The following is a 16,347-nucleotide window of genomic DNA, read 5'->3' as shown; positions in this document are numbered from 1 at the left end:
AAGAGTAAAAAAACATTTCAGGATTCTTTGATGAATAAAAAGTTCAAAAGAACAGCATTTATTCAAAATAGAAAGCTTTTTAAAATGATAAATCTTTACTTTCACATTTGATCAATGCAATACTGTACATCCTTGCTGAATTAAATGTATTCCTTGAAAAAATTACATAAATAAAATCTTACTGATCCCAAACTTTTGAACAGAGACGTATAATTATGCATTTAAAATGTACATCCTCTTAAAGGAAACTGAGCCGAAAATAAATAAATAAATGTTGCACCACATATGTTTGTCCAATCAAAATCTCCAAAGAATGAGAAATAATACCACCTGGAACTGTTTCTTTAGAGTATTTTAGTACAGTGGCCCTTCAGGACCACAGCTGAACAGCCCGAATGTGTAATGAAATGCCCAGATACATAAGGAATTTTTTATGAATGTATATTAATATCTTTGAAAAGCATTTTATATACAGGCTTCCTAGAAAGTGTTGTCATAAAATGCTCACAGTCAAGAGCAGGATAGGAGTCGAGCATCAGTATATGTGTGCAGTGTAACAGACAGGGTTCGTACACCTTTTCCAAGGTCAAATTCAAGCACTTTCAAGGTCCATTTTAAAGCTTTTCCAGCACCTTCCACCACCGTAAATGACGTACCAATACATAGTCAAAATTATTATTTAGTGTTTTTATCACATTAAAAGAGATAATGCTATAAACAGCCAAAATAGTTTTTCGTAATAGTAGAAGGATCAGATATTTAAGCATATCACGAGTTTTATTTTTCAAAATGTATCACTGTGTAAGTAGATAATGCCAATGAATAATTCTTGTCATTATATTAATGTCCAAATATTGCTTCCCAGATAATGTGGTTTTCAGGCTGTAAAACTGAAGTAATTTCAATAAAAACGGAGCATCCAAACAAGCGCGGAAATCAAAATGAAAACTCCGCCTACTTTTGCTCTGGCCAGTGTAGCGCAAATCGCTCTGTATCTGAAGGGCTACATTTTATTTCTCCATTTAATAAACAAACTATTCAGTCAGACAGGGATTTGTTGTGAAAGAAATCCAGTTACAATTTTAAGCATTTTCAAGCATTTTATCAAAAATGTAAGCACTTTTCAAACCTTGAAAACACAACATCAAAATTCAAGCATTTTTCAAGGATTTCAAGCACCCTACGGACCCTGAACGGACGATAAGACGAGATACGAGAGGTGAAGTGTCTCATACAGATAACACTGCACAATACCTGAACATAAGCCCGACAGGTCCTCTCTCGCTTCTGCCACTGCAAGACACAACAAAACAGCTTCAGTTACACTCACAAATACATGTAGAAGAGTCATGTCAATCATCTGATTTTGAGTCAATTTATAATCTACTTTATTGGCTCTTACAGCCAACAAGTATTTCCATGTTTTCCCCATGAAATTATGTTTCATTATCTATGGAAAGCACAACTAATGATCTTCGCAACGGAAGTGAGTCAATCAATCAAAACTAACTTTAGCTGGACAATAACTTTATTCTAGAGCTGCTGTAAAGCCAAAACAATCTCTGTTACTTTAATTTCCTATTATCACTGTAAAGCTGCTTTGAAACAATTCATATTGTTAAAAGTGCTATATAAATGAAGGTGACTTGACTTGACTTGAATCGATTAATCGGAAAAATAACCGACAGATTAATTGACTATCAAAACAATCGTTAGTTGCAGCCCTAATAATACGTTTTTTAATGTATTATTATTATTATTATTATTTTTAATTGAAAATGAGTTACTAAAGCAATAAAAAGGGGGAAAGAAGTGAGGCAGAAATAGGTGTATGCCGAGCCTCTATTCATGTCAAGGCTATGAGTTGGGAGGGTACACCGATGTGGCAGCAAACAGAACATGAAGGGTTTGTTTAAAGGGCAAATGTGTGTGTGAGAGCGTGCATGCGTGCATTTGTCACCTTATTATAGTTCCTGGCAGCCGATTCCTTATTCCCGGGTCTGAGTGCTTGCAGCTGTGCGTCTAATATATCCAATAGCTGCTCGATGAGTCTGACAGAGGAACTGACATCACCGGCGTGAATGCGGCCCTGCGTGTGGTTCACCAGCTCAGCAGCGATGTTTGCAGCATTCTCTCCGCTTTTTATCTACACAGTGAACACACACACACACACACACAGTCTGGTCTCTAAAGCTCGAACCCCTGCTGTGCGCTGTGGGGGTGTGAGCTGGGGGTTTCTGGGTTTATTCTGCTGAACGCACAGACAAAAGACAGCAAATCTTTAATGACTCTCTAAATCAAGCCATTATAAAAAAACAAAAAGGGAAAAAACGAAAGCGTGAAACGTGATACAATTACTCACTTGATTTGAAAGCAGAAACATATACCGGTATGTCTGCAATTGCCCTGAAGCATCTTAACTTAACATTTAATAAAAGAAAAATAACATATACCATTGTGTTTTTTAAGGTACTTGAAGGTACATTAAAGTACACTACTGTATTACCATTAAAAAGAAACACATGCTGTTAGCATAGTACTGTGTACAGAAGAAAAAAAAATCACCTAGATTTAATGTGAATGTATTAATTAATTGTGAATCTTTGAAGAATGCAATTTATTTACTAAAGCCTTTTACAGTTGACAGTCCTTAATCATATGCTGTAAACAAAGAGTTCAGTCATTTACAATAGTGATAACACCATTATAAAATCTGCATAATGTGTTTGCTTATAAGTGCAGGACAATAATATATATGAAATCGCTAACATTACTTTGGTCAATTAAAAGAATAATGGGAAAAAAAGGGCTTAAATGGTTGCCATCCACACTTATAGTCTGATATGTCAAAATGTTGCTGTGTTTGTCTCCATGTCAATCATCACTGTATTCTGTACACACAAAACTATACATTTAGGAAAAAGTGTTTTAGTATTATCTATATACTATTACATTTTTAATAAGCTTTTTATTTAACATCTTCATTATATTTTACATTTTAGTTAAAATTTCAGGCACTTTTGTGCTTTTGTCGATGTTATTAGTTTTTAAAAATATTAATAGGCTACTTACATTTTTACTAATTTGTATAATTAAATTTTCAGTTTTTATTTCCAGTTAGTCAGTTTAGTGCATTAACCTCAATTTATTTCATTTAGCTACAATGGCAACATTTCTAATTTTAGTTTTAGTTAACAAAATCTGTTATTGGACTGTGTTGTGAATCTGTCACAGTGTTATTGAGTCTGTTATTGAAGTAGGAGGTAGTGCAAACTATATTAGAGAAGTGGGAACAAACCTGTAGTAAAGAGCAAACCATCAGTTAAATAGCTGGACTCATTTTAATATGCAGTCTTAAAGTAACAGAAGTCCATTTCATTTGACGGATCAAATAAAGAGTGACTAATAAACAAAACTTTTCGGTGCAGCAATTTTTGACTAATATATAGAAAGTAGACAACAGGGGGAAAAAATGCCAAAAAATGTTATATGATGCCTTTAAAATAAAATTGCAAGTTTTGTAATATGTGAAAAGCAGAACAAACAGTCCTTGACGTGTAAGTGCAGTGTGACTTTCACCTGAGATGCTTTTAAACTCTCTAGAACTAGATAGAATAGAGAGATTTTGTTCCAAATCATGTCAAAAGAATGACCCAGTGTGTGGTAATGTGAGCTGAGGCCGGAATGATAATAGCTGAGGTAGCGGACAGAGCAGAACAGGGAATGGGAGGGTCGGAGCAAGCTTTAACTTTTTAGTGGTCTCACCTTCTGGGCCACCTGGTTGACCCACGGCGAGGTGCAGTTACTTAGATCAGGGCCGCGAGGATTCCACAGCACAGGAGAGGATAGACACTGGAAGGAGGCAATGCCTGAAAATACAAAACCAGATGTTAGGAGGGAGAGAGATAACGTCTTTTTATTTAGTAAAGGTTAACAGCATGGTTTCGAAAAAAATATATATAAGGCCCTATTTTAATGATCTAAGCGCAATGTGCAATAAACCAATCAGAGACTTATCCATTCCCTTTAAAAGCCAGTTGCGCTCACGCCATGGCGGATTGCTATTTACATTGCGGAATTTGCAAGCGGAAAGACTGAACGCATCTCCAGAGAGGAAACAGATCTGCTCGTGCGCGACGTTAAAGCTACACTGTGTAGGATTTACTCCCATCTAGTGGTGAAATTGTATATGACTACCAACTGAATATTACTTTCTAGCTCCTCCCATTCCGAAGGCATTTTAACTCCTACAGTGGCCGTATTATTTCAAATCTGCCGGCAAACGCGAGCAAATCTCCCTCTCGCATTTGTCACGGTGCCACTGCGTGTAAAAACGCAAAAGGCGAATCTTGTATGTCCCTCTTTGTCTAATGTATTTTCAAGATGGATGCGCAACATGGCTTCCGCCATTCAAGCGACTCGCTCGTATGTATTCTAAATGGCAGATTATACACTTACGAGAATACTTAATTAGTTGGTTGAAGTGATTACACATTAATGAGTAAACTTATAATTTTACGTATAATAGTAAACGTGTTTTTTGCTAAAAATCAACTTAAAATATTACACAGTGTAGTTTTAAAGCGTGCAAGCGGACCATCTATGGGACAAGCCAGATTTCACCATATCTTTATGTACACAATATTAATATTTTACATTGTAATCCTTTTATTTTAAATATTTGTCATGTTTGTGTGCTACTGTGCGTACCTGTGTGTTTAATAAGCAGAGTGTACGCGCGTTGTGGACCCGCATATAGGCACATATTACTAACGCGCCCTTTAAATAACAAAGAAAAATACTGTGCCATTAACTTTAGACCAGGTTTTTGGTGGTCAATGGAGCAGTTTATTTCAGTTGCCTCAAAACAGCAATGCGCCAACAATGCGCCTGAACACACCTCGTTTTTAGACCAGCACGCCCAATGCATTTGCTATTTAAACAACGTGGCGCAGGACGTGAAAAAAAAGATAACTGCGTCGGGCTGAAACTAGCAAAAAACACTTGTGTCGCACCTGGCACAGCATTGCGCCGGGTGTATGATAGGGCCCATACAATATATATAATATAAATATTGAGTTACAGTGGAAAGTAAGAAAGAGCGAGAGTGCTATTCAGAGCTTCACTGTGAAACCTTGCACGTAAAACACTTTTTTTTTTCTGTGGAAATGAGCTTGCTGACACATGAACGCCATCGCAAACTCTTGCACACACTTGTGTAAGATCACACACCAGGCACGGCCATCCCATCAGCACTTCTGAATGCTGAGAAAACACCTCGAGGGAGACACCTTCTGCCACTCCTCGTTTTCAGTTAAGTTGGGATGTTTAGTTAGCTGAGTTCACAGAGAGGACAACATGCAGGGATCAAACAAATGGCAGGCCTTTCCAGCAACCAAAACACAAAAAAGCTCAAAAGAAGAGAGGAAGGAAGAGAAAAAAAGAGAGAGGAAAAGCTATGGAGGAGTGAAGCAGCACTACAGCAGCTACAGCAAGATCAGAGACACCGGGAGTTTTCCTTCCCTCGCTTTCTCTCTCTCTCTCTCACTCTCAGCTGCTGTCTGCTTTTCTCTCCTCTCCACTCCTTCATCCACTATAGATTGGCTTTGAAGGATCTGCCAGGATTCACCAATTAAAGCCGCTGCTAATTTAACTTGTCTGTCATTTCAGTGATGGGAAAAAAGGTGACAGAAGAAAGACAGCATTCTGTCGGTGGTTAGGAGAGAGAGATGCTAACAGAGGGAGGAGACGCTTTTTTCTCCCACGACAATAGAGGCATTTGATGCAGCGGTTGTATGGAGAAGGAAGGGGGGGGGGGGGGGGGGGGGGGGGGGGGGTGTTGTCGTCTGTACTCTGTCTAGCGGCTCATTTTCGGCAGTTTCGCAGGGATAACCCTTGCTGAGTTTGAAGATCACTCTTTCATTTGCAAGGGACTGCCTTTTATCTATGACTCCCAAGAGGACCTGCCAGCTGGAGAGAATATTGAGATGAGGAGGAAAAGGAAGCAAGCTCTCCATACAAAGAAATGGGCGTATACACATAGATGTGTACATAAACTGTGACATATACAATAAACCAGTAGACCAAACAAAAGAAACACTTCTCTGAAAAGCTGTCTCCACAAACATTGCGTGACCTTTATGTCATAAACCTCATGCGCCCTTCCTTCCTGTAAAGCTGTGATTCTTTCTGACATTACATCATGTTGTAATCAAGTGCAACACGCTGAAACATCAAACAGCACTGAGACATTCTGCTGTAATGCGTGCAACTATCAGTGGGTGGAACAATTTTTTTTTATAGAATTTCCAGCAAAAATAACTATATTGTTATATATACACGTTTATAATGATGTAAAATAACTCATACCTTGAGGATTTTGGTCGAAACCCATCCCTTGTGTCAAGCAATAAATCATATTTCTTCTATGGCAATTTGAGTCTGTGTTATTACCAGTTGTGATCTCGTCACTTGAAATGAAGTGACGAGGTCACAACTGAGAAGAACAAGGACTCAGATTGCCATAGAAGAGATAAGTGATGTCGCATTGGATTGTCCCACCCACAGCAAGAAGTATTTGGTCAAAAAAACTGCTCCACATTGCTGTTTAACTATAGCTGTATATATGATATGTTCTGATGGGCTGTGATTTTGGGTTACACTTTATTTTGATGGTCAACTTTAGACATTATACTAACTGTAATTAACTTGCCGACTAAAAGTCATCTAACTCTCATTAGAGTATTAGTAGATTGTAGTAGACTGTTTGGTTAGGGTTAGGTTTCAGGTAAGTAGAATAAGTTGAACTTACATGTAGTTGTAAAGTTACTTATAGTTCATAGAATGTCTGTTGAGGAGCATCAAAATAAAGTGTTAGCAGATATTAAGCAGACAGTCTACTAATACTCTAATGAGAGTTAGGTGACATGTAGTTGCAAAGTTACTTGTAGATAGTAGAATGTGTAAAGTGGACCATCAAAATAATGTTACCTGATTTTGTGGCTACATCCAGCATTTTCACAGACAATTTTCAATCATGCAAAACTAGTCACATGACACCCGGTTAGGACACCCCACCACATTCCATCACAAGACACTTTCACACATGAAGCCTGGTAAACTTCATCATCACATCAGCATCAAAATGCAATTAAACTTGATGTAATTTGCTCCGATAGAACATAATTAGAGAAATGTAATTTTGACGTGCTGCTTGTGTCCGGTATAGACAGGATGTTTACATTTACATTTACATTTATGCATTTGGCAGACGCTTTTATCCAAAGCGACTTACATTGAATTTCGAGGTACACATTTATATTCTTATCAGTTCTTGGACTCAGATGTTTAACAATCGGAGCATCATAACCTTGTACATGCTCAAATTATCACTATCATCTATTACTCACCCAATGATCCTTTAGGGCACGGTCTGTCTACGGTCTCCCCCTTCTGGGTGGCGGGCCACTGCACCCCTCGGGATACTCTGGCTTCGCACACTTGGAGCTCCGGGCCCTGGGGTGGTACGCGCAAGGGTCTGCGCGTCACCGGTACGGTGGCGGTGATAGGTCGCAGATCTGGCGCCTTGTTGATGGCCCCTATCGGGTGAGAGGTGGGGGGAAGTGGTCGTATGGTTGACGGGATGGAGCTGGAAGTGACAGGTCTTGCTGTGGTGGTGGTGCTACTGCTCATCTGGGTGGTGACGAGAGGACCTGAGAGCAAGAGAGAACGACAGACAGGAATGCAAAGAAAATTGAAACTGAGGCAACAAGAGAGTAATAGGCAGAGAAGCAGATTCCGAACACCTACGGAGTCAGCGAGAATGTCGGCAGATGTTTGATGAAGATGAAAAAAGACGACAAAATATAAAAAAAGAAATCCTAAACGTTTGATGTGTCTTGCAAAAGGAATATGAGAAAGTTGGTAAGAATGTAACTAAAGCAGCAGGAGCATTTGCTAGTCTTTAATGCATGACTATATGTTCACACAGTCCCCCTGAGAAATGGATAGCGTGAAGTACAGGAGGAGAACGAGAGATTGAGGGAGAGATATAGAGAAAGAAAGACAGGCAGAGAATGTTCATGGCAAGAAGATGAGAATGAATAATTGATTAGAAATCTTTTTCTGATCTGACAAAACGCTAATGACCACAGCTAATTAAACCATAAAGACAATGTATTGAAGACACAGAGGGGAACACTAACAGAACGTTGACACTTAACAGATCAAACTGTCTGTTAAGCTCTGCCTCCCGCTGATCTCGCTCTTTCTCTGTCACTTACCAGCAGTGGGATCCGGTGGCCCGAACTCTAGGGGGTAGCGCACAACATTGTAGTTATTCCAGACGTAAAGTTGATTGTCTCTTGGGTTGTAGTCCACAGAGGACACATACTGGTAGGGGTTGGGGAAGGGAATGTGAACAGACTCTTCCCGGGCTCGATTGGTGTTGTACGCGTACAACACCAGATCTCCACCCGCTTCACTGTCATCATCCTGATACACAGAACGCACAGCATACAAAACACCACACGCCATGAAGGCGTTGGATGCCAGTCGCTTATCGAAGCTGGTCTCCCACGTTCCTTCGAAGCGCAGGGTGTAAGGGTTAACCTGAAAGACAGTGAAAAGAAAAGGATTCAGATTTTAATTGTGTTTGTTGGATACAACAAAACAATTTGATCACTCCACAGTTCTGGAAAATGGAAGAGAGCTACAATGTAACCGAATTTCTGATCTCAGCTGAAATCCAATATCTTAAATTGGACAGTTCAGTGACACTGACCTGACTGACCACCAATCGTCCATTGTTGGCCTCGGTAGCGTAGATGACCCATAGACCGTTTTCATCCACTGCTAGGTCAATATCAGACTTGCCCCCCCAGCGGTATGGTGAGGTGTCATGGTAGTTGGCATTATTGACTATGGCTTCTCCACTCTTGATACGTGTGCGCAAGTCGTATTTCACAATATTGCGTGTACGTTCCTTGTTGTAAAAAACAGCACCATCATACACGACAAAGCCTGTTCCATCCACACGATTTGGCAGCCTGTGGGAGAAGAGTGCGTTATTTGAGATGACTTGCCATACATGAAAAACTCTATAATTTCTGACATGTTTTATAAACATGATCTGAAATCAGGAGTCTACATTCTTATATACAGTGCTTGTCAAGGGAATGATATGGAAAAACGATATGCTAAACTGAAATGCAATCAAATGTGAAATCAAGAAGAAACTCAAGAACCCTTCTTAAGAACCCAAGAACTCTAAACAACAAAAGCACTTTGCTGAACGCAAGTAAAAAACAAACAAAAAAAAAAACATTATTTTGTAGACTGTACACAGGGATGGTTATTGGTTTTAGACCCAAGCTGTTGTCCTCACTCACTTGTAGGTGGTTGTGGCTCGATTCTGCTTGAAGTCTTCCCATGAAGCATACTCGTACAACATGTCTGTGCGGTACGGAGTCCAGGGCATGACGTAAAGACGGTCACCAGACTGCAGGGGATCCTTACACCATGCCCCCGACTGATGCTCCGCCTCCTGCAGCAAACTTGCTGCCTGCACCCTTAATAGAGTCCCAGGACATACAAAGACTGGAGATGTGGAAGAGAGAGAGAGCAGAAGTGAGAGAGAAAGGGAGAGAAAGAGAGGGAGAGATGAAATAACAAGAAGGGGACAGCAAGAATTCACAGAATGATGGTGTGATAGGATTAAAAAGAGGAGAAATTTGATGGGAAGACAAATGGAGAAATGGAGGATAAAGGAAGAAGGGGAGTTGGTGTGAGGCCATGAGGGACGATAATATGAAAGAGAATGAGGCAGCAAGAAAGAGGAAGAGAGAAATGGGAGAGAGGACATGAGATAAATGACCATTCTTCTAATGAAAGAGTGTTAATGTTCATTAGTCAAGCATCTGCACTCCGGACTAAAGGCTGGTGAGGGGAGATGACACAATCCTGGCTGCCTGTGCTCATATATTGCTGAGAATAATTTTTTAAACCCTGCCCCACTTCATCTTCCCTGCTGGAAAATCACCAGCTTCTGATGGTAACTGATTTTACATTGTTTCAAGATTGACCAATCATTTGTGGTCATTAACCGGTCTAAATTGGAAAAGACGGTTTGTTAGCTGTACTTCTGACTGGTGTACCTGGTTTTAAGCTGCTAGACCATCTTTGTCAAGCTGGTCAGAGCTGGTAAACCACATTGGAATTGCAGCAAGTCTGTTGGCCTGTTCCACCAGGAGGGAAACCAGGTTCTGATGCTAACTGATTTCAAATTGTTTAAGCCGGACCAAGTTGATGATTTATGGTCATTAGCTGGTCCAAGCTGGTCTAGAAAGTTTAGTGCAGTATTTTCCAATCATATTCCTGGATTATCCAGAACAATACACATTTTGGATGTCACCTTTCCCTAACTCCATTTCAGGTCTTGGAGTCACTCCCAAGAACTGAGTTGAATCAGGTGTTTTGGACTAGAGAGTCAAAATATGCAGCGTTTAGGAGTAGCCCATGACCAGAGTTGGAAAACAGTGATTCAGCAGATGCACCATCACCGAATGGACCTGATTTAAACTCAGTAGACCATCTTGAACAAGCAAGTTAGACCTAGTAGATCACTTAATCCAGCAACAAATCAGCCTGTCCACCTTCAACTGGTATGTCACTGAATTTCCAGCAGGGTTTTCTTACATCAATAGCCCAATTGGTACCCGCAGTCTCCCTTTAAATATATATGTGAACACATGGGCTGTTGGGTAATATTGCACTGGGAAGAAAAAATAAGCACTGAGGGTACCTAGTAGTCTTAAAGGGACCACGCATTGTGACCCTTTTGAAACCTCAAATGACCAGTGGACTACTCTATTATCTATAGAAAACTAATGTAAGCCACATTAAATGTGCCATTTGAGACTGGGACTCTGTATAAGGTTGGTATTTGTTCTGACACAAAGGACTGCTTTAATGTCAAAATGTTTTTGTTTTTTTTGTGTTTAATGTTGAATAAGGACGAATGTTGGGATGCCAGTCATGTACAAAAACAACTGCAGTGCTCAACTTTTATGTGCTAGGTGTACTTGTTCAAGACACACACACACATACACACACCAATCTGTATCTATGTATCTCTGTACTCTGAACAAGGTCATTCACCTGGGATTGGTGTGAATTAGCTGGCTGACGCAGTTTCTCACTCTCAGACTGAGAAGGTATTGGACCTGAGAGAATATAGCTACTGCTTGGGGGTGTGGGGAAAGGGAGCTGGGGGTGTCTATGGAAAAATAAAGCAGACATCATCAGTACTGTGATGTCACAAGGGACAGCTGTGGGGGGTTGGGGTAAGCTAGTGGGGTTTTCCTGCTATAGGCTATGTGTGTCCCAGACAGCCAGTACTTACTGTTGCTACACAGTCACACACATATACACCAAAAATGAGAAACTGAAAGACAAACTGAAATGATTTTTGTAATTAGTAAATTATACACATGAACACAGAGACACACATCCATGCACACCACATTACAGATAATAGTTATAATTTGGTCAATAGCTATATAAATACATTCAGGTTAAGATAAATTAGTTTTTAACCTATCAAGTGCAGTCTTCATCCTTTAGGAGCAGTAAAAAATCCCATAATCATAATGTAGAAGAAATAAGCACTAACTCTTCTTAGAAATGCCCTGCTAAGAAAATTGAGTATAGCTTCACCATTTTGGTGCTAGGTGCTAATCTCACCAAGCTTCATAACTAACTTGACCAGCATTACTGTCTCAGTCAGATTAACCAGAAAGATCATGTTGTACGAATAGTTTCACCAACTGGTAAACTGCATGGCTATGGTCCAATCTAGTCAAGGTAGTTTAGATTGTGTTTCTCAACCCTGTTCCTGAAGTCACATCAACAGTACACATTTTGTCACATTAGCCTAAATCTAATCTGACCCATCCATTTCGGGTCTTGGAGTTTATAAGTAGCTGATGATTGAATCAGGTGTGGTTGATTAGGAAGAGTTCGAAAACATGTACTGTAGGTGTGCCTCCAGGAACAGGGTTGGGAAACACTGGTTTAGATAGTCAGAGAACCTGCTTTTGCCCTGGTAGACCATCTTGGTCAAGATGATAAACAGCTTTCAACCTTAAGGTGGTTTTTGTAGCATGATAGTTGGTTTCATGTTCTAAAAATAAAAACAGACTGATCACCGTAAGGTGGTATGACCTTTTTTTTTCCAGCAGTCTTCCTAGGTTAATGTCTGAATATGGCATTTACGTGAATACAAAGTTCTGTCAAACTGGGCAAATATTAGAATGCAAGTCGTGTACAAAAGACACTTGCAACTTTCACACATGTGCTGGTGATCACAACAGACTAGCTTACACAATCTTGGTCAATCAACTTTACCAGAAAGATCATAATCCATCATCTAGCTTCACCAACATAGTTTTGCTGTTAAACAATATGGCTATGCTTATCATCACACTATGCCAGACCTAACCAGCATAAAGCAGCTTGTGTTAAGCACTTTTTCTCTACAGGTCCAATACAGTGGGATTTAAACCACCTCTGTCTGACAATTTCTCATCAAAATACAAAGACAATCCTATTACATCCACCAGTATTTAGACTACTAATACCATTTGTCACTGAAAAATGCCAATTTAAAAGAAGAACTATGAAGAGGAGCAAACAAATCAGAATCTCTTAACTAAAACATATTAATAGACTCATCTAAGAGCAGGGAGGCAGTTTCTTCCTGAGAGGAGCGGCAACACACTATATTGACCTGTTCTATATGGGTGACCCATAAAACAAAGAACGAGTACCCTCAGTTTCAAAGGAAATTGGGACAAATGCAAGATCAGACACACACAAGCACAAGCTTTCTCCAAACAGTCATTGAACAGAACAGGCTAAGAGGGGTCGTTCCTATATAGACAGTGAGTCAGAGTCTATGGAGGAAGTAATATTTGAGCCTAGCACATCGGGTTGAAAACTCCATACCGTGTCACAGGGTTAAAGCTTTCTTTATGCAGTATTAATGCCAGGGGCTGTAATCTAGGTTACACAGAGAAAAGCTCCCGGAGGCATGTCCAAGTGTCTGCTCAACTACATGGAGGGCGATACAAGCAACTCTCTCACACACACACACACACACACACACACACACACACACACACACACACACACACACACACACACACACACACACACGCCCTGCATCGACTCCAGCTGCTGTGCTGTCAACGTTCAAGCGATTGCTATCCACAAACAGCTCAGCATGCTCTAATTTAAGATAAAGGCTTTGGCTCTCTCTTTCTAGATGTCTTTCTAGACCTGAGCTTCTTTATTTCCTTTATTAGGGATGTAACAAAGGGCTTATTATGGTGAATATGATAATTACAGAGGCTCGAGATAGGAATGAGTGTGTGTGTGTGGAACTTTTCAGTCCACTGAAACACATACTCCCACACACACAGTGTGACCTGAGAGAATTCATTAAACCCGACCTGTGCTCTCTGGCAGCTCAGTTCCCTACTGTATACTGAGCTCTGGTTCGCTCTCTTTCTTAAACAAGAATTTTAACACAATCCTATACCAAACTATTGGAAAAATGACCAACACACAGTGTGCAATTATCCTTGTCAATCTCCACCAGGCTGAGGTCACTATACCGCTCTCACCTCGATATCTTGTGGTGTTTACTGCAAAATCAATGTCCTTGTAAGTCACACTTACCTAGGACTGAAACCAACTCCCTACTGTTTAAACCCTGAGTAAGAAGAGAATTAGCACCTCCATCTCTATGAAACACTAAAAGACCCAACATGGGCTGGGCTTCTGTGTGTGGTCGTTCAGAGTGCTAGAGATTTTTTACCTATAGACAGAACTATTATTAAAATTATAGTTGTTTTCAGTCCCCTTTACTGTTCCCTTTACTGTTCCCTTTATCCACCATTAGGACAGAAAGAAATAACACAAAACACATCTCTTTATCATCTCAATTTTGTCTCCTAGTCCAGTGGCTCTCAACTGGTTTGGCCATGGGACCCACATTTTCCCATGGTCATTAAGCCGTGACACAAATTATTATTATTATTATTTAATTTTTTTGATCTAATTCATTGATCTATGGATCAATTGATCTAAGGAATTATGGAACTTGTCGTCATGCCGATGGATCTAATAAAGTTTATGGGAAATAATGTTTATGGATAAGTGAATACATTCATGCTTTTTAACATGACTGTGGTATGAAGCAGGTCGCGATTGCTAATCAGAGACAGATATCAGCGCCACACGCGAGTCCCACGGATATAAAGGAATGAGGACATTTCATTCTACCGAACTACCCTCAAGTGCTGAATTACTACTCATATGGGTCAGTTTATGTAACAAATTAAAATTGTGGGGTAACGCTGTTTCACTTGGTCTACACTAGGGATGCACCGATACCACTTTTTTTCAGACCAAGTACAAGTACAAGTACTTACATTACTTACTTAGTAAGTACATTAAGTACTTGCTTGCCGATACCAAGTACCGATATGAGTCCTTAATAATACCATACAGTTCTTCTAACAATGTTTTATTTTCATCAGATGTTTTTCACTTTCTGACTGTAACAAAGTAAATACAACTTGTATAATCAAATTGCTTGTGTTAAAGGAGCTATTTCTCACCCCTCCTCTTGACAATTTAGCAGAGCATAGTTTGCAGTCTGCTCTACTTTTATCATCATCGCTTATCTTAAAATATCTCCACACGGCTGACATTACTCCTCCTTCGACTATCTGCTCAACAGACGAGAGGTTAGACTAATGTCTCGCTGCCATAAAGGGCCGTTCACATATCGCGTTTTTTGATGCCGATATTGATCCTCGTTTTATTTCTCCTTTTGTCCCAAAGTCTGATTGCCATGGTCTGTAATGTTTGAACGAAACAACAACAGCGTGCCGCTAGATGTTACACAGTTGTCCACGTCTGTCGCCATGGTTACTATGGCAGTACAAGCGGAAACCAGGGATACCGCGGATATTGACAATTGTCATTGACAGGCGACATGTGACAAGGGACGGGTACTATTTAAAATGATGAATTTCTCTGAATTTACAAATTCTTGGAAACGTTTAAGATAATGTAAGTACACAATTGAAAGAATTTTTGTTTGAAGTATTGTACCTACTTTTTGATAATTTCATGACTTACTAATTGACAATATAACTATGTTGTTGCATGCTTGTATTTTCTTTTGCTTTTTATACTGTACGTATATTTGGTGAAGTGATATACAGCGAGCGCAGTTAAAGAGTGCACTACAAGCACAGTTTAACATCTGACTGGACAGGAAAGTACATTTTTAATGACTTTTTATTTAGTAACAAGTTACAAAAATGACATTAGAATAATGACACTGACAAATAGCCTGAAAACATCTAATCTAACCGCAGATGCTGAATCAGGACAACATGTTTTTCTCAGGCACTCTTTACTTAAAATGCATCTGACAGAAGAGTCAACAGCTTTCACGCATGTCTTTCAAAATAAAAGTCTTGATTCAAAACAAACATTTAGAATTACGTTTTATTGCTGTTGTTGTTTCTTTGACTGCACACTTTCCAAGACCCACTCAAAACGTCTAGCGACCCAGCAGTTTAGAAACACTGTCCTAGAAAGTAATTAGATGAACTGGAGACATCTGTTTAGGGATTCGACTTTTCACTTGAACAAAATACCTCAGAAATCTCACGTGTCTATAGCTTATACAGTTCAGACATCTCAATAATGTCTCAAACTGAGATACCAAAGTAAAAGAAATATGAATTCAAACATTTCTGATCCAATATCTGTAAGTTATCCACATTCCTTTTTAGCTTTATACTGGTACTGTTTATGCAAAATTGTCTTATTCATGTCTGTTATTCTAGAAGAAACCTCGGAAATGAAATTGATACATAACTGAAAACTTAATCAAAAAGTGAAAATTCTATCATCATTTAGTTCCAGAAGATATTTTGAAAAATACCAAACAGTTTTGGCGACCATTGATTTCCAATTTATGTTACACAGAAGAACGTTGTACAGTTTTGGAATGACATGAGGGCGCGTTTTATTTTTGGGTGAACTATCCCTAACAAGTCCCTCAGAAACATGACCTCTCAGAAATAAATCTTTCTTATGTCAGCAATATCTGATATAGCCATCAGATATGAACTCAACACCAACTCATCAAATATTTCTCAATACCTCCATTTAGACATGTTAATACAAATCAGAGAACACAATTAAGTCTCCTGAGGCATGAAAGAGCATCCTTTGAGCAGTAACATTTTCCTCCGGTAAGAC

General features: G+C 39.5%; 1 protein-coding gene across 1 annotated transcript in view; it reads right to left on the bottom strand.

Moving 5' to 3' along the window:
* The window catches only part of adgrl1a (adhesion G protein-coupled receptor L1a), a 183,848-nt gene that overhangs the window by 41,991 nt on the left and 125,510 nt on the right, over window positions 1-16,347 (bottom strand). The window contains exons 5-11 of the mRNA XM_082150570.1: window positions 9,390-9,597; window positions 8,783-9,047; window positions 8,283-8,610; window positions 7,410-7,712; window positions 3,766-3,869; window positions 1,961-2,146; window positions 1,255-1,293 (exon numbers count right to left, since the gene is read on the bottom strand). Of these exons, the coding sequence (XP_082006696.1) occupies window positions 1,255-1,293; window positions 1,961-2,146; window positions 3,766-3,869; window positions 7,410-7,712; window positions 8,283-8,610; window positions 8,783-9,047; window positions 9,390-9,597 (1,433 nt within the window). The remainder of the gene's footprint in view (window positions 1-1,254; window positions 1,294-1,960; window positions 2,147-3,765; window positions 3,870-7,409; window positions 7,713-8,282; window positions 8,611-8,782; window positions 9,048-9,389; window positions 9,598-16,347) is intronic.

This window comes from Leuciscus leuciscus (assembly GCF_965113295.1).
Source record: "Leuciscus leuciscus genome assembly, chromosome: 1".
Classification (NCBI taxonomy): Eukaryota; Metazoa; Chordata; class Actinopteri; order Cypriniformes; family Leuciscidae; genus Leuciscus; species Leuciscus leuciscus.
The sequence above is the reverse complement of the archived record's forward strand: the minus strand, read 5'-3'. Positions and strand labels throughout refer to the sequence as shown.